Source organism: Solanum dulcamara, chromosome 11 (genome assembly GCF_947179165.1).
Source record: "Solanum dulcamara chromosome 11, daSolDulc1.2, whole genome shotgun sequence".
Classification (NCBI taxonomy): domain Eukaryota; kingdom Viridiplantae; phylum Streptophyta; class Magnoliopsida; order Solanales; family Solanaceae; genus Solanum; species Solanum dulcamara.
In genome coordinates, this window is record NC_077247.1 from 57,234,440 (window position 1) to 57,261,372 (window position 26,933).

The 26,933-nt window shown below is 34.8% G+C and overlaps 1 protein-coding gene and 2 long non-coding RNA genes across 3 annotated transcripts; all 3 read right to left on the reverse strand.

The window, feature by feature from the left end:
• Nucleotides 1-852: 852 nt before the first annotated feature.
• On the reverse strand, nt 853-15,908 carry LOC129871991 (uncharacterized). The gene is made up of 21 exons (XR_008762370.1): nt 15,826-15,908; nt 15,365-15,612; nt 14,595-15,285; nt 11,929-11,983; nt 11,697-11,846; nt 11,347-11,555; nt 10,953-11,256; nt 9,934-10,220; nt 9,199-9,432; nt 8,239-8,325; nt 7,274-7,351; nt 5,671-5,715; nt 5,300-5,512; nt 5,153-5,210; nt 4,552-4,711; nt 4,159-4,464; nt 3,819-4,079; nt 3,389-3,610; nt 1,784-2,065; nt 1,250-1,331; nt 853-870 (listed from the first exon to the last, which is right to left on the reverse strand). It is a non-coding gene; the product is annotated as an uncharacterized LOC129871991 (long non-coding RNA).
• A 130-nt stretch (nt 15,909-16,038) lies between these two features.
• Nucleotides 16,039-17,189, reverse strand: LOC129871995 (uncharacterized). Its single transcript, XR_008762373.1, has 4 exons — nt 17,118-17,189; nt 16,657-16,864; nt 16,388-16,539; nt 16,039-16,102 (listed from the first exon to the last, which is right to left on the reverse strand). It is a non-coding gene; the product is annotated as an uncharacterized LOC129871995 (long non-coding RNA).
• Nucleotides 17,190-23,182: 5,993 nt separating this feature from the next.
• On the reverse strand, nt 23,183-24,922 carry LOC129871990 (DNA mismatch repair protein MLH3-like). Its single transcript, XM_055946813.1, has 4 exons — nt 24,610-24,922; nt 24,250-24,332; nt 23,554-23,605; nt 23,183-23,447 (listed from the first exon to the last, which is right to left on the reverse strand). Exons 1-4 carry the CDS (start codon nt 24,611-24,613, stop codon nt 23,320-23,322), a joined length of 267 nt encoding a protein of 88 aa, XP_055802788.1. The 5' UTR covers nt 24,614-24,922; the 3' UTR covers nt 23,183-23,319.
• Between the last annotated feature and the right edge of the window lie 2,011 nt (nt 24,923-26,933).

Below are 26,933 nucleotides of genomic sequence, written 5' to 3' on the forward strand. Positions count from 1 at the left end.
GGATTCATTATAACTATTTACCCACAAACAAGTGCAATAAGAAAATATCAATTGGAGATATAACTTACCACAATCGAGAGCCCAAACCAGAGATAAAAGTAGAAAATTTTGCAAGAGAACCACAAATTAATGAATAAACTTTGAAAGAAATCCAGCCATAACAACTTGGATCAATGGGGACCAAAGTGCATAGAGAGAGCTCTAGTGGGGCAGACTCAAAGTGAGCAAATTGTAAAAATACATCAGTTGGAGAACATCTTCACAATTCAAACATTTGGTTATGCCACAAAATCAACCAAGAAAATTTGAACTCACAATTAGAAGTGTGACACCCTAAATTTCCACTTCCCTTCCACTGGATCATAAGAAACAAATTCTGCATCGTGCTTTATTGTTTTCTTAAGTAGCATATCTCTGTACTTATTGACCATTGGTCCATCTCTGTACTCTTTTCCAGTCGATTTGTTGATGCATCTGACATTGATAAGAGTTATCTCAGCTGGCTTGTTGAGGGCTAGTCCAACTGGAGGTTTCTTGCTCTCATCCATATAGACTATCACCTCACGACAGTTGAAATTGACAGCAGAATCAAGATCAAGCTTCCGGACATCTGTTTCTCCCAAGAACTTGATGCTTCCATACCCATGTCTTCCTACCACAAAAGTCCTTCACGTGGCAACAAAAACCAGCTTCTTCCTTCTCCTTTGATATCAACTCCTCCATAGGAGGAACTGTGTAGTAATTAACACGATGGAACGTCGGCATTATGCCATCAACATCCTTATCATCGTCCCAATTAACAGGATGCATCTCTTCAGGCTCTAACTTGGGCTTATCACCAGCTTAGTCTCTGTCATGGATCCCTATATTCTAAACAAAAAGAGGAATTATTACGCAATTAAATAACAAACTAGGTCAGTTTGGTTCATCATAATACTTGGAACTTGTAAAATAACAATTATATCCTTGGATATACTCAAATAGATAACAGATGATAATTTTTCTAGTGTCCAAAGTCTTGCAAAGAATCACCAATCCAGGAAGTTAGTTGGTTTTAATTTGAACTATTAGAGATTCCAGACTTTGAGCTTAAGGAAATGGGATCTTGATGGAGCAGACATAAAGTGGTACTATATATTAAGTGATCCACTAAAACATTACATGTAAGTATGATAATTGACTTATGCATCTATTAGAATCCAGCTTAACCAATCAACGAAAAGAACGCTCATTAAAAAAGAAAGCTTACTGTCCACATATGAATCAGCCCCCAGTGGAAATTCTGTCCTTAGTACACCAGAAGTGTTTTCTTTATCCATGAAAAAGGGTACCTACATAAACAAATATTATACTCCTGTTAAATTTCAAGTGTATTACTTGGATTAGAGGAAAATATGGGCTTTGCCCTGTATTTTTTCACTAAAAGGATACCCGTACTTGCAATCTTTGCATATGATCTATGTTTAACTTATTTGACTTTAACTTTTGGTCCATCAAACAAAGCATGCCCACGAACTACTAAACATGTCTCACATAAAATTATAATACTAAATCCAGAGTTTATAAAACCAGAGCTCTTGAGCAAAGCAAATTTGATCTAAAGATTAAACACTTAGGATATCCAAAAATATAAAGTAGGAATTAATAGTACTTAGTACTAATATTTAACAAAAGATCAACATGGATTTCAAATCAATGTAGAGCATATAGTAATGCACATTGACCGGTATATAATCTTATATCATCTGCTCCAATACATGAGAAAATGGACAGTAAAGTAAACCTTTGCTCCCTGACATGGATACTGCTGCTTGGCCGAAGGAATAGGAATCAAATCTTGGGGTGCCAAAGTGTGAGTTGCTTGAAACACCAGATGAAGTAGGTTTTAGAGATCCAAATATGGAGGAGCCTGAGACATTGGCATCCCTGGACCACATCAGAGGTTCATCGGCCACGCTGTTAACGTCATATTTCTTTCCAAATGTTTGTAAAGTGGATGAGCCCGGAGATATGTTTTGTGTTTGACCAGATGTAGCATTCGTTGCTGCATTAGAGGCTAATGTTCCTGCAGTTAGGAAATCAGATTGAATTGATTTGCTAATAACTACTTACAGACAACTACAAGGCATCAATAACTGGCACAAGAAATCCCACTGAGATATTCCAGTTATTACTGACATTTATGGAGAAGATTACAGCTCAATATGCATAGCTACTTTCACAAGGAGCAGATTTAGCTTTTCAGCCAATTCCAAAGCCGCCTCCTGCTCTAGAAAAGTAAATATGATCTCCCCTTTCATGAAATTAGCAGTATTGAGTGTAACATCTACATATCTCAATCCTCACCTGGACCACAGGCGAGAAAGAAACCTGTACTTAATCCAATTGGCAGAGAAATCATGGGAATAACATATTCAAAGAGTGTCTGTAGATCATTCCCATGCAATAACTTAAGTGGTCTTTCTTCTTAGTGTATTTGGACAGAGCCAAAGAATTCGTTTAATCAACTTAATTTGTGTATTTGGACAGAGCCAACGAATTCGTTTAATCAACTTAATTACAGGAAGATATGCACATATAGAGGCAGCAATAACATATTTGAAGAAGCGGAATCTGAATCCACATAAGATGAATAAATACCGTGACAATAGGTCATCAAATTTATAATTAAGTTACTAGGACTTCGAAAGATTGAACCGAACTTTAAAACTTTTATTGTTAGAAGTCAGGATAGTTTTTTTCAGAGGGCAGTTTAATAAGAATACTACTAGTATTCCAGAGTAATACGAGTGCACACTATCTATCTGTCCACCTGGTCATTTATGTTAGTCTATGAACTTCTTCCGTTTAATTTGTTTGTCTTACTTTCCTTTTTAGTCCATTTAAAAAAGAATGCTTCTTTCCTGTTTTGACAATTCTATAATTCCAACTTTTACATGGCATGATTAAGACCAAAAGATTAAAGGACATTTTGGTATATTCTACGTATCTTTAGTTCAAGACCACAAGATTCAAAAGTATTCCTTACATTCTTAAACTCCGCAGCAAGTCAAAACCAAACAAACAAATGGAAAGGGAGAAAGTGTAATACCAAGAACTCTTCGCGATAATAAACATGAGAAATTGTTGAAAGTAAAAAGTGTTCTCAATATATAGAAACAGATCTTCGTGTTCTCAAGTATATATCATGGATATGGAGAAGGATAAATAAAACCACATAAACTATATCAACTAACTAGAACCAACGTATGACACCCACAAAGAAGCATAAACACATTACCAAAAAAGAAAGTCTGAGAGGAACATGCCCAGATTCAGTTATCAAGAATGCACAAAAGTGGAGAAATTAAAAAGTATCTTGTTAATATATGAGAACAGTTAAGGATACCTTTATCACCTAACTGGTAGTCCTCAAACCTCAACACGTCATGGCTTTTATCTTGATAAGTCTGCATTCCACAAATGGATTGAATGTTTGCACCACCGGGTCTTATATTATCTATCTCTGGAGATGCAATGTATGATGTTGTTCTACTTCCTTTCTGATTAATACCAAATGCAGACTTTCAAAAACCAGAGCTCTTGAGCAAAGGTGTTGTACTTTCGTTTCCTGGTTTGCAAATTTGATCTAAGATTAAACACTTAGGATATCCAAAAATATAAAATAAGAACAAATAATACTAGGTAGTAATATTATATTTAACAAAACAGTAACATGGATTTCAGATCAATTTAGAGCATATAGTTATGCACATTGAACAATATATAATCTTATATCATCTGCTCCAATACATGAGAAAATGGACAATAAAGAAAACCTTTGCTCCCTGACATGTATACTGCTGGTTGGCCAAAGGAATAGGAATCAAATCTTGGGGTGTCAAAGTGTGAGTTGCTTGGAACACCAAATGCAAGAGCTCTTGGATATCCAAGAATGGAGGAGTCTGAGACATTGACATCCTTGGACAACAACAGAGGTTCATTGGCTACACTATTAACGTCATATTTCCTTCCAAATGCTGGTAAAGTGGACAAGCCCGGAGATACGTTTTCTATTTGACCAGATGTAGCATTCGTTGCTGCATTAAAGACATGTGGTCCTGCAGTTAGGAAAGCAGATTGAATTGTTTTGCTAATCACTAATTATAGACTACCCACCATAAGAAATCAGTAGCTGGTTTCAGAAATAGTAAGCAATAACACTACCACCATAAGAAATCCCACTGAGACTGAGGTATTGCAGTTATTACTTTTAACATTTTTGGAGAAGAGTACAGCTCAATGTACACAGCTACTTTCACAAGGAGATGCAATGTATGATGTTGTTCTACTTCCTCTGATTAATACCAAATGCGGACTTTACAAAATCAAAGCTCTTGAGCAAAGGTGTTGTACTTTCTTCTCCTGGTTTGCAAATTTGATCTAAAGATTAAACACTTACAATATCCAAAAATATTGAAAGATCTGCAAATTAAAAAGTGGTTTTAGGGAAACAAAGTGTAGAAAAGACAACTTATCACGTCTCTTATCCATCAATTTGGATCGGTATACCTTCACTGTGTAAACATCAGGACCTGAGATGTATCCTGGGAGCTTGAATGAACCATCGCTTGCATTCGATTTATTAAGGGAACTCAGATGAATCCCAAACCCACTGGACAACAGCTGCAATGGGGAAGGAGAAGCACGTGTGCAAAGCAGGTCATCCTCACTGCATGCAAATGAATAAAATCTAAGAAACCAGACAGGAAATATCCCCAAGTTAGCTGGAGTAACTGAGACGGACCTTTAAATACCAACAATTTTGAAGGAGACACTGGGATGCACAAGGGCGATTCTTAGCAGAGGCTCTTTTCAGAGAATGCAAGACCCTCTTTGGGCTTCCAGATTATACATGCAAAGCAAAAGATCAAACAGGACAGAGTACATATTTAGAAGTAAAGTACGTAAATCGATATTATTCATTTGTTTGAATTGTGAGAAAACAAAAAGTACTAGGTATGCATTTGCTTCCTTCGAACTGGTTTGTTGTAAAATGCATCACAAACAATGAATGCAAAAAGAATAATCCCAACAAATTTCCTTATTAGCAAACAGCAGTCAACTCATGTGTCAACTCATGTGTCAGGTAGGTAGGTTTATACAGAATTACCTGTTGTACCAACATCTTGTCTACAATCATCAATTTCAAGGTACAAATATTTGCCGTCCTGTAAACAATGGCAAGAACAAAGACCAAGTTAGTAGTTTTATACCTAACCTAATGGATACTATCAACTGAATCTCAAAAGAACTTCACCTTCAAAACCTTACGATATTCATTTGGCCTCCAGTGAGTTTTAGTAACAATTTCCAACAAAGAAACGTCGAACATGCGCCATTTGTATTTTGGTTTCATGAGAATACTATTTATGTCATAATATACATTTATTTGTCCTATCCCAGCACTCGTGCACTCGAATCCTTACTTTTCAGTCTTAAATTTATGTGATGAACAATCCGACCTCTAAATCTGCATCCGAATCGAATATCGACATGAATGTGGGCGTGGAAATTTGAACAACATAAGTGTCTAGACATAAAAGCAGATGAATGTAGTCATTTCATATTGATTGAGCACATTTAATTGCAATTTAGAAGTTACATTTATTCATGCAAGTGCAAATTTACCTTCCCCTCCACGATTGCACTAGAATCTTTGTTCTAGTGCAATTCCTGTTAAATAACCCAAAGAAGAACATGAAAATCAACTACATAAAAGGTTTCCGACAAGATAAATTGAATCTTCAAAATCAAGCATGTTTACATTCTACACAGAGTTGCAGACCCACAAACGAAAATGAAACAAGAAAAACATGAAAAGGCCTATGCATCAACTGCGTGTATATATATGTACACACATATGTATAAAGTATTGAAGGGTTTTATAATCAACTGTTAAACAACCCACTTTAGCATACAAATTGATAGTAAAAATGGATACCCAGTTTGAGTACAAAGGAGACGAAGAGGTTTAAGAAAGATGGATACCCAGTTTGAGCTTGAAGAAGATTTGTGCAAAAAAGTGCAAGAAAATCATACCTAATATGGTGACACCTTGAAAAGATGAAGACAATTGAAAGAGTGGTATGAAATAAAGAAATCCAATAGGAGTTAGTTGCGAATAAATATCCAACATGTTGTACAGATGCAGGAATAAAACTCCCACAAATTAGAGAAATAACTGAAATAAAGAACATGAAACTAATAAAGCAACAAAAGTACTAGTAGTTGACGTGGAACCAAAAAAAGTTGAAGAAACGCAAGAAATTACTACAACAAAGAAATTAGTAATAGATATGCAATTGCAAAATCAAGGAGAAAGAGTGCGAAACAAATATTATTCTCAAGTGCTACACATTTTTTGTCCAATCTTGACAATGAAGCAAGTCTCAGCATTCAATCATATGTTTCAGTTGATTTAGCTATATTATAATTTGTCATCTATGAGACGTTTTCTTCTTGAGGGTTCTACATTTTTGAGTGGTGTTGATGTTGATGTGGGCATGTGACTATAGATGTAGAGGACGGTCATGAAGATTTGACTTCAATTTCCGAATAATGTAAGTCGAAATGCAGAACTCACTCTACCAAAAGCGGAAAACATAGCTCGAGAGCTTTGCCACAACAAGAGCGTAATAAATTCACTATCTCCAAATTATTGCGGCTATTGTGAAACCTTAAAATATGTGGCAACATTTTTTTAATTTTGGATAGAATGGTGAATAAAACTTGGACATTAGGTTCAACCAAACATAATCAAATAGGAGGATCTGAGAAGACAATTGCCTCCATATCATGCATGGTCTAGAGACATGATGCCTTACTGTCAAATCCCAAAATATCATATTGGACCCAAGAAAGAGGAAGAAATTTCTCTTGCTTATCCTTCAACTGGTGTACCATGACCATCTCATCGTTTTTCCCCAAAAAGTTTGATGGTCGAAAAAGGATCTAACTGCTTAAATTAATGCACCAACACAATTAACGCTTAAGTCATAGACATTTACAGATAGTTTCTTTTTTCATGTTCATTGAATTATTTTTACTCATAGTTTTAAGAGGATCAAGCTAAGTAAGTTAATGCATCAAATCAATTGACACATAAATCATCAATAGTTGCAGATAATGTGTTTGCTCATGACTAGTTGATTGCATATATAACAAGAGCAAAAGATAATAGAACACAAATAAAGTGATCAATTAAAGAAGGAAAGAATGATATTTGGCATACCTTCAAAAATATATCTCGAGAAGAAATAAGGCCATCTATCAAAAATATATCTCGAAAAGAAATAAGAAATTCTTAAACCTGCAAAAAACACCACCTTCATGAGGAAATATAAATATATAGTCCACTTTCTAAAAATTAATCTTTCAGACAAACAAGTGTATAAATTATCAGGGATATTTAAATTTACGCAATTTTCTAACATACTACACTTAAATTTAGGGATTTCATTTTTATATCATTGTCTACTTATCAAATAAGAAGAATCTGGCTACATGAGGATCACTAGTATCTTCTTCGAAATATAACTTCAACGATATATCTACGCAGATCATTTCCTTTTACAAAATATCTAGTAGAGAAATCTCTCAACCCCCGTCAACATAACCAAAAAAAATATCAATGACTCATCCAAATGAAATGTAGCTTTTTGATAATCCTCTGTGATTGAGATCTCATGTCGGATTATCATTTCCCAAAAAAAACATGGATCCAACTATTTCAGAGACTTTGTTTATATGTAAAAGTATAAGAATAATGAAACTGCAATGACATTAAAAATTTAACTTAGGACTTCCAAAAAGTAAACGACACGGACAAGTAACCTATCGGATGAAAAGGTGAATTTTCAAGATGAAACTTAATCTTATGTTTTAGTTCTTTAGAGCTTCAACTTAAAATTCTACATGATACAAAATGTCAAGTAGGAGATAAGAAGCATAATAGCCACAATATGTAATTCCCGAGAAAAAACATCTAATTGGATCACGAACAAAAGATTTTCTGCGCTATTCAAGATTATCAAGTGAACAAACACATGCAATTTCTATTCATTAATTTGCCTTAGCTCAGAAAACAATAATTTATAACACTATACTCACATAAGTTGCAATAAATTCATCTTGGAATGGAAAATTACAACAGAACAAGACAAATGAAGAACTACCAAAGCTAATCATGAACCCGACCTTAATAATGCAGATGCAACTGAAGAGTTGTTGCCTGTCAAAGCATGAAGGGAAAACCATTCCAATAGACCTCATCCCTGCAAATTCCTGGAACATGAAAAAAAACACAATTTTATTTTTGAAAAAAAAAACAAAAACATGCAAAATCTCTGAGTGAAAAAAACTAAAACTAAAAAATTGAAACCCATAGCTGAATCCTTTGGGTTTAAGATGAAACAACAAGAATGACCAAACACCACAGTATAGCAGTGAATCTTTGAAACGTTTTTCTATTACTTACCATGTGCTAAGTATATCTGTTGGAATGAAGTTTTCAGGTTTAAAGTTATTGACAACATTTTTCATCAGAAAAGGCCCGTGAATCTTTTAAAAGAAAAAGATAACCCAATAGGAAAATAAAAAAATATAAGACAAGCACAAGTTTAACTGCTCATTGAATCCCCATTTTGTTGAGAACTTATTTTTAAGACATACTAATTAAAAGTAATAGCGCCAATTATAGAGCTCCAGGGAGGGAGCACTTCCACAGGTATAAGATCTAATATTTTTCAGGTAACTATATGAAGTCAAGTATCACAAACAGTGGCATATGCAAATCTCTGCACACTATTCACAACATACAGATCAAATGTAGTCAAGTTGCAACTTTGTTAAATGTCATTGGTAAATCTTCAGAATCATGATCAATGCACCTACACAAATTCATACATCATAATACATGAATATCTTTAAACCCAAAAAATGATAAAAGTTAATGGCAAAAGAAGCATAGATCACCAACATAGCAATTGTTTGAATGCATGTCATTTGAGTCAACTATGACACATAAGCAAAAGAATAATGCCAAGTTTAATTAGATTAAAGCAACAACCCTTCATTTTGGACAAAATAGATGCTAGAACAGAAAAGTTTTCACCATAATAACCAATGCAAACAGTTGCTATAAAGGAATAAACGTACCTGAGTGGTCAACAAATCTACAGCAAAATGGTGTTCAGACACATATCGATTAGGATTCTTAACAACTGCCTCTAATAGGGCCCTTTCTATCTCTCTGCCTATCATATCAGCAGCAAAGACAATTCGGCGATGGGAGCGGCCCCCTTCCCTGGCTAGATGCAGATTGCCATTCTCCCCATAAGCACCCATAACACCCAGTTCTCTAATTTTCTATGGTCCTTCAGTACACACAACCTGGAGAACGGAAATGCACTTTAAAAGAATGAAAATTTTAAAAGAGTAAAATAAAAGCACTATGTTGGAGCAATAAATCAGTCATCTTGTAAGTTTCATTTAGAACATTGGTTGAATAAGAAGCACAACTATATGGACCAAGTTTTTCTCAACTGAGAAGAAGATATCAGTTGTGATGTTCCACCAATCAAGCACAACATAATACTTCCTTTCACGTCAGTATATATTTAACGAGATAAACAAAGATAGCATAGAGCAAACTAATTGGTGACCCTTAAAAAAGTGGTGCTGAATTAGGGAGTGCTAATGAAACCTTTGTGCGGACAACAGACCCTTGTGGTCGGGCCCTTCCCCGGACCCTGCGCATAGCGGGAGCTTAAGTGCACTGGACTGCCCTTTTATAGTACTATGGTACAAACTAAATGAAATCTCACTATCAAACCGAAAGAGAACAGAGGTTTATTTCCAGTTTTATTCTTTTTCTTCCTTCTTGCATGTCACCTTCACACTCTCTTCTCCAAATGTTCCAGTACATAAGTAAACGATCTGAACCGTGAAGAATAGGGGTTTCACAGCTCTTCAACTTTCTTCAGTTTCAACCTTTAAGCAGTTACATCAGAAGTTAGGAATAGGCATAGAGCCTTTCTTGTAGTATTGCTTTCTGGCACTTCAGCTTCAAATTGAAAACAAGCCTAACAGCCCCCATTCCTCTTACGCTTTTCCAATTTTTTGGAGTTCTACATCCTGCAGCAAAAGCCGTCTAAACAGAAAGTTCCTTTGGCTTCAACCTGAAAGATAGATCGAGAACTTTCCTATTCATCCAGACAAGTAGTCTGGGGAAAAAATTGGAAAAGAAAAGGGATTGTTTCCAAAGAGAAAAAGCTGAAAAACTGGCAACTGCTTTACGGAACTTAAGAGACAATTGAATGGAAGCAAGTTGAAGATAAAAGAACACATGCACTTGAAATGTTCACCGGGCTGTCTTTGAAATCAATGTAGTTCATAAATATAGAATTTGGAACTTACATCCCTCTCATGCATCGCCAATTATCCACCAGCATCACACCTTTTTTGCAGAAAACTCCCCCAACAAAAAATTACGTATCATAAAAACTTTTGGTTTCAAGCTAAATACATTTCAAGAATAAACTACTAAAAGGAGGAATCTGTAAACTACAACATTGAAAAGAAGAATTAAAAAAGGGGATTGGGATTAATCAAAAAAATCATTTTATGCTCCTCAATTCTCACTAACTCTCCCGCTCCGCCTATTTTAACGTCCTTAGAGGGAAGGGATGATGGACCAAAAGGAGAAATAGAAGGAATTATAAGTATTACCCTGGTTCATCTCTTCCCTTTTTAAGTACAGTATCCCCATTGCACATGTTAAGTACAGGTACTGGAAGCCTTGAGAAGCCCCGTCGAATTAGTACACTTATACTATTATTAGTTTGTTATAAAAACACCAAGTGCATCCAGTATAATCACTCTCAAACTTATGCATAGTTAAATTAGTGTACCTTAAAAAGTAAATTGCTTGCTACTTATTGGAGAAGCTTCGTGTCAGAAACATAGAGAACTTGACCACCAATATATCTTTTTCCAAGATGAACCTTGCACCGTACCAGATAGCCAAAGCATAGCTGGAGTACATAATAGCAAAATGTGACCCAAGACCTAATCCACTTAACAGCCCTTCATTTGACCCTGAATGGTAATCTTTAATTAGGGACTCGTTATAGCTGGCCACAACTTGCTTCTCCCCTGTAAAAGATGCAGCCTGACGAGGAAACAAGATCAATCTCATCTACTGGTGGTTATTTTCTGAAAAGAAAGTGAAACAAAGATTGTTTTACTCCCAATATAAATTTCATCAGAGCATGGGCATCACAATAATTTAAACTTATGACATACCATTTTAAAGGAGCCTATTGTCTTGCTGCCTTGGCATAAGCATCTTGTCCACGGGGCACCATCCTAGATAGGATGAGGGACATCACTCCACCAAAGATGACAAGTAGAGGAATGATGGATAACATAACAACTGTGAGAAGCCAGCCTTTGGTAAATGCAATGACAAAGCCCGCAAGGCATGTTAATATCAGCGGTACAAATTTCCCTACCTGCCGCAGTTAAAGGAAATAATATCAAGTATAGAAAGAGCAATCATATCCTCACAAAGGATCTTTTATGTAGAAAGCAATTTACTATGTAGTGGTTTCACAAAGAAGGGCTTAGTAGAGTTGCTTTTTCAGCATGAGTACCTACTCCCCCATTGCGTCTTGTACAAGAACAGTGTCACCAGACATCCGCCCCACCACCTCTCCCATATTGGTTTCCTTGTCACAGAAAGCTAAATCTTGCTGCAAAATAGTATTATTCGAGAAGGCTGTCTTTCACCAAACAAGGGACCTCTGAACAACACACTCATATTAATTCAACTTCAATAATAATTCAAAATTGCCTATGCTTAGTAAAGGCGGAATGAGAACTTACAAAGAAATGCAGCTGCCCCACATCCCAAAGCTAAGTAGACAAATTCAAATGAAACCTATATGAAATTACACAGATAATTAGAAGATCTCATTTTCAGGAGGGTAACTCAATCAACAATAGATAAAATAAGGACGTAGAATATTTAAAAAATGTTCAAAGCATAACCCTGGAGACTACCCCAAGCACATCTTTGTTATTTTGATTTTGTCCTAAGGAGTCGGTCCATTCTCCAAAAAGAATTGTCATAATGGGCAGGGACAATCCATTGCCGATAGTTGCAATAGTTTCAATTATCATCAAAACTATATCAGTGGAATCAACAAAGGAGAAGAGCTTGTAACAGGTAACTGTCTCCGTTTCTTTGGTCTTGTCCGCATCCTGTTGTCCTGAATTGTTTTCAGCCAGAATTTGCCCTCCTGGTTATGAGGAGGCTTCATTGAGTCTTGTATTTCCCTTCAAACCGTTCCCTTCAGTCATAATTCATTGTACCATCATAGTACAATGAATTTAGTTGTTTCTAAAATGGTTCTTAAATTTCAAACTTTACCTAATAGATTATGATTTTTCTAGCTAAGACATTTTCTCAAACACCTGGTGAACGTCAGATATCTTTAAACAGGAAAACCACACAAGAAGGTACTTCTTGGCGATACTAAAACATGGGAAATTAGTGAAAGTAAAAAGTGTTGGCAATATATAGAAACAGATTAGGAGGAGAAATTAAGCCACATAAACAATATATCAACTAACTAGAACCATTATGCAAGACCCACAAAGAAAGCATAAACACGGGACCAAGAAAAGAAGAAGAGGAAGAAGAAGAGAGGAACATACCCAGATTCAGTAATCAAGAATATGCAACAATGCAAGAAAGTTGAGAAATTAAACAGTGTGTTTGTCGAAAAAATTCTTGTTGTCAAGAATCATGGATATGCTAGAACCAACATGCAAGATTCCAGAGAAGAGAGGAACATGCCAGATTCAGTTATTTACAATTGTCAAGAATCATGGATATAGAGACACCACATGCAAGATTACATTGAGAAAACCCAGAAACACAGGACAATATTAATGAATATTTACTTACTTGGAGCGGTATTATTCCAGGAAAATATTGACATGTTTTGAGACAGAGAAAGCGAAGAAGAAGAGCGGCAATAAATGGCATTGTATTGGAATGTTGGTATATAAATAGGGCCGGTTGCATACTCTACCCAGACTTGTATAGCTTACCATTTAAGCTAATTGCTATTCAGAATTTCAATACTGAAAGAAAGCTGTACTTAATCCAATTGGCAGAGAAATCATGGGAATAACATATTCAAAGAGTGTCTGTGGATCATTCCCATGCAAAGAATGGACAGAGCCAAAGAATTCGTTTAATCAACTTAATTTGTGTATTTGGACAGAGCCAACGAATTCGTTTAATCAACTTAATTACAGGAAGATATGCACATATAAAGGTAGCAATAACATATTTGAAGAAGCGGAATCTGAATCCACATAAGATGAATAAATACCGTGACAATAGGTCATCAAATTTATAATTAAGTTACTAGGACTTCGAAAGATTGAACCAAACTTTAAAACTTTTATTGTTAGAAGTCAGGATAGTTTTTTTCAGAGGGCAGTTTAATAAGAATACTACTAGTATTCCAGAGTAATACGAGTGCACACTATCTATCTGTCCATCTGGTCATTTATGTTAGTCTATGAACTTCTTCCGTTTAATTTGTTTGTCTTACTTTCCTTTTTAGTCCATTTAAAAAAGAATCCTTCTTTCCTGTTTTGACAATTCTATAATTCCAACTTTCACATGGCATGATTAAGACCAAAAGATTAAAGGACATTTTGGTATATTCTACGTATCTTTAGTTCAAGACTATAAGATTCAAAAGTATTCCTTACATTCTTAAACTCCGCAGCAAGTCAAAACCAAACAAACAAATTAAAAGGGAGAAAGTGTAATATCAAGAACTCTTCGCGATAATAAACATGAGAAATTGTTGAAAGTAAAAAGTGTTCTCAATAGATAGAAACAGATCTTCGTGTTCTCAAGTATATATCATGGATATGGAGAAGGAGAAATAAAACTACATAAACTATGAGTTCATTTGGATGGGCTTAAAAAAAGTAACTTTTATGTATGAAGTGCTTTTAGAATTTTGAAGTGCTGAAAGTTATTTTTTATAAACAACCAATTGAGTGTTTGGATAAAAGTGCTTATGTTGAAAATAAGTGTTTGAATTTTAAAGTTAAAAGAATAAAAAGGGTAGTTTGGGAATTTAGTTAAAATATAAGGGATATAAAAGTAATTTTCATGGTCAAACAAAATGGCTTTAAACACTTAGAAAAAAAGAAGTTAGAAATCCTAACTTTTCATTTTTGACTGACTTTAAGAAATTTATAGCTTAAAGTTAGCATTAGACAAACACGTTCAAAAGCTAAAAAGGAGTTTTAAGTTGGTTTTGACCAACTTAAAGCCCATCCAAACGGCCTCTATATCAACTAACTAGAACCAACGTATGACACCCACAAAGAAGCATAAACACATTACCAAAAAAGAAGAGTATGAGAGGAACATGCCCAGATTCAGTTATCAAGAATGCACAAAAGTGGAGAAATTAAAAAGTATCTTGTTAATATATGAGAACAGTTAAGGATACCTTTATCACCTAACTGGTAGTCCTCAAACCTCAACACGTCATGGCTTTTATCTTGATAAGTCTGCATTCCACAAATGGATTGAATGTTTGCACCACCGGGTCTTATATTATCTATCTCTGGAGATGCAATGTATGATGTTGTTCTACTTCCTTTCTGATTAATACCAAATGCAGACTTTCAAAAACCAGAGCTCTTGAGCAAAGGTGTTGTACTTTCGTTTCCTGGTTTGCAAATTTGATCTAAGATTAAACACTTAGGATATCCAAAAATATAAAATAAGAACAAATAATACTTGGTAGTAATATTATATTTAACAAAACAGTAACATGGATTTCAGATCAATTTAGAGCATATAGTTATGCACATTGAACAATATATAATCTTATATCATCTGCTCCAATACATGAGAAAATGGACAATAAAGAAAACCTTTGCTCCCTGACATATATACTGCTGGTTGGCCAAAGGAATAGGAATCAAATCTTGGGGTGCCAACGTGTGAGTTGCTTGGAACACCAAATGCAGGAGCTCTTGGATATCCAAGAATGGAGGAGCCTGAGACATTGACATCCTTGGACCACAACAGAGGTTCATTGGCTACACTATTAACGTCATATTTCCTTCCAAATGCCGGTAAAGTGGACAAGCCCGGAGATACGTTTTCTGTTTGACCAGATGTAGCATTCGTTGCTGCATTAAAGACATGTGGTCCTGCAGTTAGGAAAGCAGATTGAATTGTTTTGCTAATCACTAATTATAGACTACCCACCATAAGAAATCAATAGCTGGTTTCAGAAATAGTAAGCAATAACACTACCACCATAAGAAATCCCACTGAGACTGAGGTATTGCAGTTATTACTTTTAACATTTTTGGAGAAGAGTACAGCTCAATGTGCACAGCTACTTTCACAAGGAGATGCAATGTATGATGTTGTTCTACTTCCTTTCTGATTAATACCAAATGCGGACTTTACAAAACCAAAGCTCTTGAGCAAAGGTGTTGTACTTTCTTCTCCTAGTTTGCAAATTTGATCTAAAGATTAAACACTTACAATATCCAAAAATATAAAGTAGGAATAAATAGTACTTAGTACTAATTTTTAACAAAAGATCAACATGGATTTCAGATTAATGTAGAGCATCTAGTAATGCACATTGAACGGTATATAATCTTATATCATCTAGATCATCTGCTCCTATACATGAGAAAATGGACAGTAAAGTAAACCTTTGCTCCCTAACATGGATACTGCTGCCTGGCCAAATGAATAGGAATCAAATCTTGGGGTGCCAAAGTGAGTTGCTTGAAACACCAAATGAAGTAGGTTTTAGAGATCCAAGTATGGAGTCTGAGACATTGGCATCCCTCGACCATAACAGAGGCTCATTGGCCACGCTGTTAACGTCATATTTCTTTCCAAATGTTTGTAAAGTGGATGAGCCCGGAGATTTGTTTTGTGTTTGACCAGATGTAGCATTTGTTGCTGCATTAAAGGCTAATGTCCCTGCAGTTAAGAAAGCAGATTGAATTGATTTGCTAATCACTAATTAAAGACAACTACAAGGCATCATCAATAGCTGGCACAAGAAATCCCACTGAGATATTCCAGTTATTACTGACATTTTTGGAGAAGAGTACAACTCAATGTGCATAGCTACTTTCACAAGGAGCGGATTTAGCTTTTCAACCAATTCCAAAGCCGCCTCACTGCTCTAGAGAAGTTAATATTATCTCTCCTTTCATGAAATTGGCAGTATTAAGTGTAGCATCTATATAGGTCAATTCTCACCTGGACCACAGGTGAGAAAGAAAGCTGTACTTAATCCATTTGGCAGAGAAATCATGGGAAAAACATATTCAAAGAGTGTCTATAGGTCATCCCCAGGCAATAGCTTAAGTGGTCTTTCTTCTGAGTGTATTTGGTCTTAAAGGCTAATGTTCCTGCAGTTAGGAAAGCAGATTGAATTGATTTGCTAATCACTAATTAAAGACAACTAGAAGGCATCAGTAGCTGGCACAAGATTAGTACCAGAAGTAGTAAGCAATAACATTACCCACCATAAGAAATTCCACTGAGATATTGCAGTTATTACTAACATTTTTGGAGAAGAGTACAGCTCAATGTGCATAACTACTTTCACAATGGGAAGATTTAGCTTTTCGACCAATTCAAAGCCGCTTCGCTGCTCTCGAAAAGTAAATATGATATCTCTCCTTTCATGAAATTGGCAGTATTAAGTGTAGCATCTATTATGCCATTCCTCACCTGGACCACAGGCAAGAAAGAAAGCTGTACTTAATCCATTTGGCAGAGAAATCATGGGAAAAAAATATTAAAAGTGTCAGTAGATCATTCCCATGCAATAGCTTAAGTGGTCTTTCTTCTGAGTTATTTGGACAGAGACCAAAGAATTTGTTCAATTAACTTAATTACAGGAAGATATGCACATATAAAGGTAGCAATAACATATTTGAAGAAGCATTATCTGAATCCACATAAGAGAACAAGTTAAGGATACCTTTATCACCTAACTGGTAGTCCTCAAACCTCAACTCCTCCTGGCTTTTATCTTTATAAGTCTGCATTACACAAGTGGATTGAATTTTTCCACCTCCGGGTCCTGTGATATCGTTCTCTAGAGTTGCAATATATGATACTATTCTACTTCCTTTCTGATAAATGCCAAATACTGAGTTTCCAAAACCAGAGCTCTTGACAAAAGGTGGTGTCCTTTCTTTTCCTGTTTTGCAAATTTGATCAAAGATTGAACACATAGATACCCAAAAATATGAAGTAGGACTAAATAGTACTTAGTAGTATTTAATAAAAGGTCAACAAGGATTTCATATCAATATAGAGCATAAGATTACAGAACAAAATTTTCACTCAAAATGTTGAGTAGTCTGCTCCATACATGAGAAAATGGACAGTAAAGTAAACCTTTGCTCCCTGACATGGATACTACTGATTGGCCAAAGGAAGAGGAATCAAATCTTGGGGTGCCAAATTGTAAGTCGCTTGAAACACCTTCTGAAGTAGGTTTTAAAGATCCAAATATGGAGGAGTCTGGGACATTGGCATCCCTGGACCACAACAGAGGTTCATTTGCCACGCTGTTAACGTCATATTTCGTTCCAAATGTTTGTAAAGTAGATAAACCCGGAGATATGTTTTGTGTTTGACCAGATGTAGCATCCGTCGCTGCATTAAAGGCTAATGTCCCTGCAGTTAGGAAAGCAGATTGAATTGATTTGTTAATCACTAATTAAAGACAACTAAAAGGTACCATTAGCTGGCACAAGAAATCCCACAGAGATATTGCAGTTATTACTGACATTTATGGACAAGAGTACAGCTCAATGTGCATAGCTACTTTCACAAGGAGAAGATTTAGCTTTTCAACCAATTCCAAAGCCGCCTCACTGCTCTAGAAAGTAAATATGATCTCTCCTTTCATGAAATTGGCAGTATTAAGTGTAGCATCTATATATGTCAATCCTCGCCTGGACCACAGGTGAGAAAGAAAGCTGTACTTAATCCAATTGGCAGAGAAATCATGGGAATAACATATTCAAAGAGTGTCTGTAGATCATTCCCATGCAATAGCTTAAGTGGTCTTTCTTCTGAGTGTATTTGGACAGAGCCAAATAATTCGTTTAATCAACTTAATTACAGGAAGATATGTACATATAAAGGTAGCAATAACATATTTGAAGAAGCAGAATCTGAATCCACATACGATGAATAAATACCGTGACCATAGGTTGTCAAATTTTTAATTAAGTTACTAGGACTTCGAAAGATTGCACCAAGCTTTAAAACTTTTATTGTTAGAAGTCTAAGTATGGTTTTCTTCAAAGGGCAATTTAATAAGAATACTACTAGTATTCCAAGTTATAGGAGTGCACACTATCTATCTGTCAACCTGGTCAATTTTCTTTTTAGTCCATTCAAAAAAGAATGCTTCTTTCCTGTTTTGTCAACTCTATAATTTCAACTTTCACATGGCATGATTAAGACCAAAAGATTAAAGGACATTTCAGGTTATTCTACATATCTTTAGTTCAAGACCACAAGATTCAAAAGTATTCCTTACTTTCTTAAACTCCGCAACAAGTCAAAATCAGAAAAACAAATTGAAAAGGAGAGAGTATAATACCAAGAACTCGTTGCGATAATAAACATGGGAAATTGCTGAAAGTAAAAAGTGTTCTCCATATATAGAAACAGATCGTCATGTTCTCAAGTATATATCATGGATATGGAGAAGGATAAATAAAACCACATAACCAACGTATGAGACCCACAAAGAAGCATAAACACAGAACCAAAAAGAAAAAGAAGAGAGGAACATTCCCAGATTCAGTTATCAAGAATGCACAAAAGTGGAGAAATTAAAAAGTGTGTTGTTAATATATGAGAACACTAAAGGATACCTTTATCACCTAACTGGCAGTCCTCAAACCTCAACACGTCCTGGCTTTTATCTTGTTAAGTCTGCATTCCACAAATGGATTGAATGTTTGCACCGTCGGGTCTTGTGCTATCTATCTCTGGACTCTGGAGTTGCAAATGTATGATGCTGTTCTACTTCCTTTCTGATTAATACCAAATGCAGACTTTCCAAAACCAGAGCTCTTGAGCAAAGGTGTTGCACTTTCGTTTCCTGGTTTGCAACTTTGATCCAAGATTAAACACTTAGGAACAAATAGTACTTGGTACTAATACTTAACAAAAGAACAACATGGATTTCAGATCAATGTAGAGCATATAGTGATGCACATTGAACAATATATAATCTTATATCATCTGCTCCAATATATGAGAAAATGGACAATAAAGTAAACCTTTGCTCCCTAACATGGATACTGCTGGTTGGCCAAAGGAATAGGAATCAAATCTTGGGGTGCCAAAGTGTGAATAATCTTGGGGTGCCAAAGTGTCAATTGTTTGGAACACCAAATGCAGGAGCTCTTGGATATCCAAGAAAGGAGGAGTCTGAGACATTGACATCCCTGGACCACAAGAGAGGTTCATTGGCCACACTATTAACGCCACATTTCTTTCCAAGCTAGATGGCATGTGCCCATGCTTAGCACGGGCCCAACACTGCAACTTACATTTATACAATTATACAAAACTAACTTTCACAATAGCCGCAAAGCAAAAGGAAATTGAATTAATTTAATCCAACGACATCCAATTCAACTATAAAGATGAAAAGCATTCTGCAGCTCTCCCAGCCAACAACCCTCTAACCCTAAGCTTGCGCTATTTTTTTCTTTTATTTGTGGTACCCCTAGGAGACCTTCTTCCTTTCCTTGTATTGTATTAAATTGAAATAAAAGCTCTACCTTATTTAAGTCGCCCAAAAATAGCAATTGATTTTGCAGATTCTTCGCCTACTGTTTTTTTTTTCACTTCTACTTAGGCAACTTTATTGTTGATATGACAAACAAACTAATGCATACACATTTGTTAATAAATGTTTAAATTCACATATACTTTGGATCTAAAGTATAGATTTTACTAATCTATATTATGTGCAACTTAAAACAAGTTTTTGAAGCTTCTCATGTTCTGAGAGCCTATTTCCACCTTGGCAACTTTTTTACGTGCTTCAGCTCACCGCAAGACAGCAACTTCTGATTCTATACATTGAAGAATGACACAGGCCTCTTCTTTTGAGAGCTGAAAAATTCCACACAACCATTTGAACAAACTGAATAATAAATAAAGTAGAACACACATTAATCAAGATAAAAAATTTCAAAAGGTAAAATCACAAATCATAGCTCTTCAACCACAACAACACAATCTGTGGGTTTCTTCTGGTGTTGCAACTTCTGCATACTCTTTAGATTTCGATAGACCACAATGAGGATTTTAATCTTCTTCTAATCTTTGAACACATTAGCGAGTCCAATCGCAAGCGATACGCGGAAAAAAGACATAAATTAGCTATCTGCATAGTGGCATTGGATATTTAGCCATATCACAAAATGCCAATATAAGGATGACAGTATCAGAATAGCTTTTATCGGGTGTTTGCAACTCATCAAGGGCATAATTCTAATGTGTATGATATAATTTTTAAGATTTGACACTTGCAAACATTTTAACTTCTACTTATTTCGTTTCTTCTAAATGTGTTTGGTATTGTATAACAACCCAATGGAGTTAGATCTGAGTAAGGTATGTATCACACCTCTGGAGACATCACACCATAAGACATTAGAAGAAGACATGAAATGTTTCATTGGTAAGCAACCTGTAATATGAGTCCAACGTACCAAAAAAACAGAGAATGGACCTTTGTATTTCAAATCTTTGTTCCGTAGCTAAAGAAAGAAGGGAATAGAGGTAGTCCTAGATAAAAGTCATCAGAGCCAATGCAATGAAAATTGTATTGATGTGACAGGGATTGTCCCCACACAACTTTTGATCATTCTAGTAGGCCCTATCATTGCTAATCTGGATCTCCATATTAATGAAAAGAGAACCTACCTCGAATATGTTGCACATCAGTTGTTTGGCTGGTAGAATATTAGATAGACCAACTTCTAAGAATGTAACTCCTGTAATGCAAAAAATAGCTAAGAACAATCATGGGAGCATTCTTATAATAATATGAAAAGATAGAAGAACACATGCCAAAAACTATTCAAATCTTTGTATCGTTTATAGAAACTACGATACTTAGTTATAATACTTCCATTAATTGCTCGCCATCAGAACTCCAATTCTCAATCTAACCACTTGCTGCTAATCCCGGATCAGATTTAAGCATGCCACATGTGTCCAAAAGAGGAATATCTAGAGACTACAGACTTTTTCTAATCCAAGAATACCTTGGGGATCAAATCCTAAAATTAGTCATTAATATAAGATACAAAAGCGCCACCAATTTACCAGTCACATGAGCATTCACTGAAACTTGTACAAAGATGATATTAGTGAAGTAAATCAACCAAGCAGATTGCAAGTAAAGGAATGAGAAATGGAAGTAATTTAGAGAAAGGGAGCAAAACATTTTTTGGGAGTTTGAGCAGCATAGCCACCATCTATAAAAATAACAAAGAACATAGCCGCTGCACAATTGGTTGCATATGAAAATTAACAGGTACTCATGAAATTTAGAAAAGATACGGAACTGAACTTGCTAGAAATCTGAAATCACGAAGCTCACTGGAATTACCTTTGTTTTTTCAGCCGTTCATGTGTTTCAGAATAGATTTTGCCACATCTTGAATTTTGGGAAGTTTTCTGCTTGATTTCTGAAGTGCATGTCGGTGTTTTATTGCTGATTTGGTCATAGCTTTTGATTTCACATTAATAAGCTGATTGGAAATACCTGTGGGTGGAACCTGATTCAGCTCCCATAAGTTGTTGGTTTTTAGACAACAGTTTACCAATACATTGATACCTTAAAACTAAGTTTATTTTTAACATTCCATCTCAAAAGTTGTTTATCAGAGAGTCTCCAACTATTCTTTCACGCAATATTGCATATACAACAAAACCGAAGAACGGACAACTTATAGAAAGGTGTATATGACACATCAGTTTATAAGTAACTGAGATTTCATAGAGTTGGGGAGAAGAAGTTTGAAAATACAGCAAGTCTGAAGTTTTTGAGTTCAAATCACTCATTCAAATCCTAAGGCTATATGCAGTGTCCTTTTTGATATTTCACTCTTTTAGCTAGAAAACAAGAATAAGGAATGGGGATCAGTAAGATTGAGAAGATATATTCTCAATATGTACATGGGATTTTTGGAGGATATTTGAGCCAAATTTGGCATTTAGGTCTCAGATTTCACAAAAGACTATCTTACATCCGTTTACCCTTTTTTTGGTAAAAGACACTTAGATATGTTTACACTGGCAGAATTTTGATTTTCCATAGGTGAATTAGCACGCCTAATGCACAACCACGTCCTTTCCTATTCAAATTCAAGTTGTGAGGCACTTGGTACATGCCAGTATCCTTTTTCTGACTCCCGGAGACATAAGGAACACAATTACATTTAAAGGTTTTGTTAAATGATAACACCTACAACATTGTTTTTATATGTGCTCAATCTCGAGTACACATTTTGTATTGAAAGACAGATAAGAAGGGCTCATCTATATTTGTATTTTGGTTTCATGAACATATTACTTATTGTGTAGCAGAGCAGATCGATTAGAAGGTACTACTGACCTGAATTACAATAGAACATGGAGGCGGCGTGTGAAACACTGGACCTGTTTCAGCGAAACTGAAATGCACCTTCCGTCAATGTCTCCATAAGCTGGGCTAAAAGTACCTAAGAACCAATATGTATGTTCCAGCTCAACTTCAGCTAGAATAAATAATCAAAACATCTCTACATACAGTAGTGATCAATAAAAAATATATTTCATCTCTCTCTCCCTCTTCCCCCCCCCCCCCCCCAAGCTACCCCTTTTCTTTTGGGGAGGGGGTACAGGTAAAGAAAATATTTTATTGCAAATGAAGCAGCACCAGGAAAGAGATGTACATGAACATCTTATCATAAAAGCAAAACCAAAATGTAAGCATCAATATTTTGTGTTGTGTATAGCCGTACAAGTTTTGCCCAATTACAAGTAAAACCACAAAACAATGCATAAAAGAACATCTGCGGAAAAACCAACAACTAATGAACACAAACTGTCACTACAACAATCAGTCCAAGTTATGAAAATCATAGTTGTCAGGCAAAAGAAATTATGTACAGCAACATCAATACAATAGAAAAGTTGATGGCAGTCCAACATTTTGCAAAAAGAATATCATATTTTTCTCCCATCAGCACCGGTCCATCTCGCGAAACACCACATCCTTCAAAAGAATGTACAACTTCAGATGATGAATTAAATAATAAATTGAACAGAACTTTCTGCAAATCAAAATGTATTAGATCAATGTCAAAGAAACTAAAACTTACCATTGTCATCCACCTTCACAAAGCAGGTCCCAATGCCTATAGCAACAGATACCTGCTGGAAAGTGGTCTAAGTTCAAACTAGGAGTACACTACTTATAAGAATAACAAACATAAAAAGAATAGTCCTATAAATCTCATGGAAAAAAGAAATAGAGTTCGGATATATGAATGGAACAGCATACGACAGGGAAGCCCCATAACATTCTTTTTTCATTGTTTCAAGTTCTGACGAGGAGAAAAGGTATATCAATTTTCATATAAAGGATATGACCTCATCATCAGAAGTTGCAAACAAAGGAACATAAGAACTCATTGAAGACCTCACCGTTCACTGCCTTTTGTGCGACTCATATAAGCACGACTTGCCATATTCTCAGCAGCCCACATCTATGGATCCTCAAAACATTAACAAAATCAGAAAACATATAATTCCCCATTCTCTTACATGGCACAATTTTCAACTTTTAAGAAACAATCAAAATCAAAAAAATCTAGACCATATAAAGGAAAATGGCCACAGAGTGCATTTACAAAGTCTTCATTCAAAATAAAACAAATCACAACTTTTTATAATTGAACTACCAAAGAAATTTAAGTTGTTCTAGTGGGGCCTTCAACTAAAACTCCACAACTTTCCATTCATTACCTAGTAAAATCATAAAAGTATCGAAACAGTGAAAAGGTAAATTAGTAAACCTTGGTGGCACCAGCATCGAGGCTGTTGAAAACCAACTCCTCAACAACCCTTGTGATACCCTCACCGAATTGACCCCATCTCCCTAAAAAACGTAAAAACAAATTCTTGAACATCCTTAACACACATGCGAGAATAACAACATAATTTTCTTTAAAAATTTATTGATTTGTGCAATGCCAATATATTCTTGAAAACTACAATTTCTTTGATTTCCTTAAAGTATGCATTTAAGAATAACTACAAGTTCTTGATTTTTTTCTTAAAAAGAATGCATGCAAGAATTGCAAGTTAATCTGACAATATCAAGGTCTCGAATTCCAAGATAATCTGATTTAGGGTTCAACGAGTTCCAAGAATACCCATGTAACTTCAACGAGTTCTCGAATTTTCCTTCTTTCTTTTTTAATGGATGGGAAGAACAGTAGCATTACTTGAGCAGATTGATCGGCGGGAAAATTGAGAATACCAATGTATGTAACTTCAAAAAGCCAACAAGTTCTTTCTGGAAAAATGCAGACAGATCAGCGGAAGACTTAAGCAGGGCTCAGGGTTTTGGGTTTTCATCGGACATTTAGGATCAGCAATTCGGCGGCGTACTCTAAAGATGCGCCGGTAGCAGATATGATACGCGGGCCCGTAATATGATGGTGGTGAGTTCTACAATGCGCAGGGTCTTTTTTATAGTTTTCGAACTGGTAAGTACTCGCGAAAAAAAATGTTAATGCACGCCGAAAAAAAACTTGTTAATACAAAATATATTATTTTTAATTTTTTTTATCGTAGTACTTATTTATTTTTTAAAATAAGATGAGTCTATTCCATTGATGATGTAAAATTTGTTATCATCGCATATAACTCAAATCATTTAACTTGTATAATTTTTGTAGGTCGATTCAGATTATGATTTGAAATTTTTATCTTAAGTTATGAGATTATAAATTAATATTTTATACATATAAAAATAAATTTCTTAATTAAATATATAATTTAGCTCAAGTAGCTTTATTTCGAATTCACACTTGATTTGTACATCTATCTCTAACAATCATAATCTTATTTTAAATTTTTAAAATATTTAATATAATTTTATTTAACTTAAACATTAATAATTTTACAACTTCTGTATGACGTCCAAAACTAAAGTTCAATCACGGAAGCACACACTTCCTAATTGTCATTGTTCGGTCATTTTTTTTTATTAAGTGATTGCTTAGAGACCCTAGCCTAGATTGTTTTCCTATTAACTTTTGATCTTAACACCTACAAATGAAGTCATCCAACCTATTAAGTGCTCAGACCATTAATATCATACAATTTATTGAAATAAATTTTACAAAAAAAATTAATTAATATTATATTTAATTCTAGATGATTTTTTTATCCCGTTAGTCAATTATAAAACTCATTACCCAAATAACAAGGTAATGTATAATTTAAATATATTATGTGGATATTTGGCACATAAAATGAAATCAGAAAAAAAATTATTTTCTTTTTTAGTTTCATGAAATGTTAATTGTTGCAGTCTTATCTCAATTCATGTGACAATCTTTTATTTTTTTTCTATGACTGTCTTATGTTTCAAATCAGTCAAATATAATAATATTTTTTTATATTTAAAAAACAATCGAAAATATTCTTAAAATATGTAAAAATTGAACAAAAATACCCTTCTCTTTCCTAATCTGCTTTTTCTTCGCTTGCTCTTTATTTCTTTTGTTCTTTTTTGTTTTTGTTTTGGGACTTGGATCAGTGGCTCTATGGACTGATCCATTTACGTGTTTTATTGTTTAAGAAAAATTACAAGAATAAGCAAACATATTTTAGTTAATTAGTTAACATAGCTATAGTTTAGCTAATTTATAATTCGCCGCTAATATTTAGCATTATTTACTATTCGAATTTGTATAATTCACACGTTTGTATCTGTGACCTCCTGATCACATGACAACTTTACCAGTTACTCCAAGGCTCCCCTTCAAAAGTTCAAATGTTTGTATTTGTATAAATTCGTTATTTCAAATTTATACAAAAATAGATCAATTATACAAACATACTCTTGAATTATACAAACGGGGCAGCTTAAATTATAGCTAAAGCCCGTAAATGTGCAGACTATAGCTAAGGAGTCCAATTAAATTTATTATAGTGGTTATTTGTAAAAAATTTTGAAAGTTTAAAAATATCATTCATCCATATTTTGTTCTAAAAATATCCTTCAAGGAAAATAAGTATAATTAGCTATCTAATATTTATGGGGCACATTTTATACTAATTATCACATAATTTTAAAAAGTATAAAAAGGTCAGTCCGGTGCACTAAGGCTCTCGTTATGCATAGGGTCCGGAGAAGGTCCCGATCACAAGGGTCTATTGTACGCAGCCTTTAAAAAGTATCCATAATTTTAAAAAGTATAACTTACATAAATTACATAGTGTAAAGGGCTAATTACTATTTTTTTCTACTCTTTTTCATTTTACAGAATTCCCTTAAAAAGATGGTGATTCGAATATATTAATTTGGTAATCCGAATACATTAATTAGGGTTTTATGTATCAGCAGGTAACAGTTAAAGTATGATACATTGATCATAGAGATAATTTATGAATCAGAGTTAATGTATCCAGATTACTAATTTAATGTATACGGATGAAAATAAAGGATTTTTGAATTTTTTTGAAA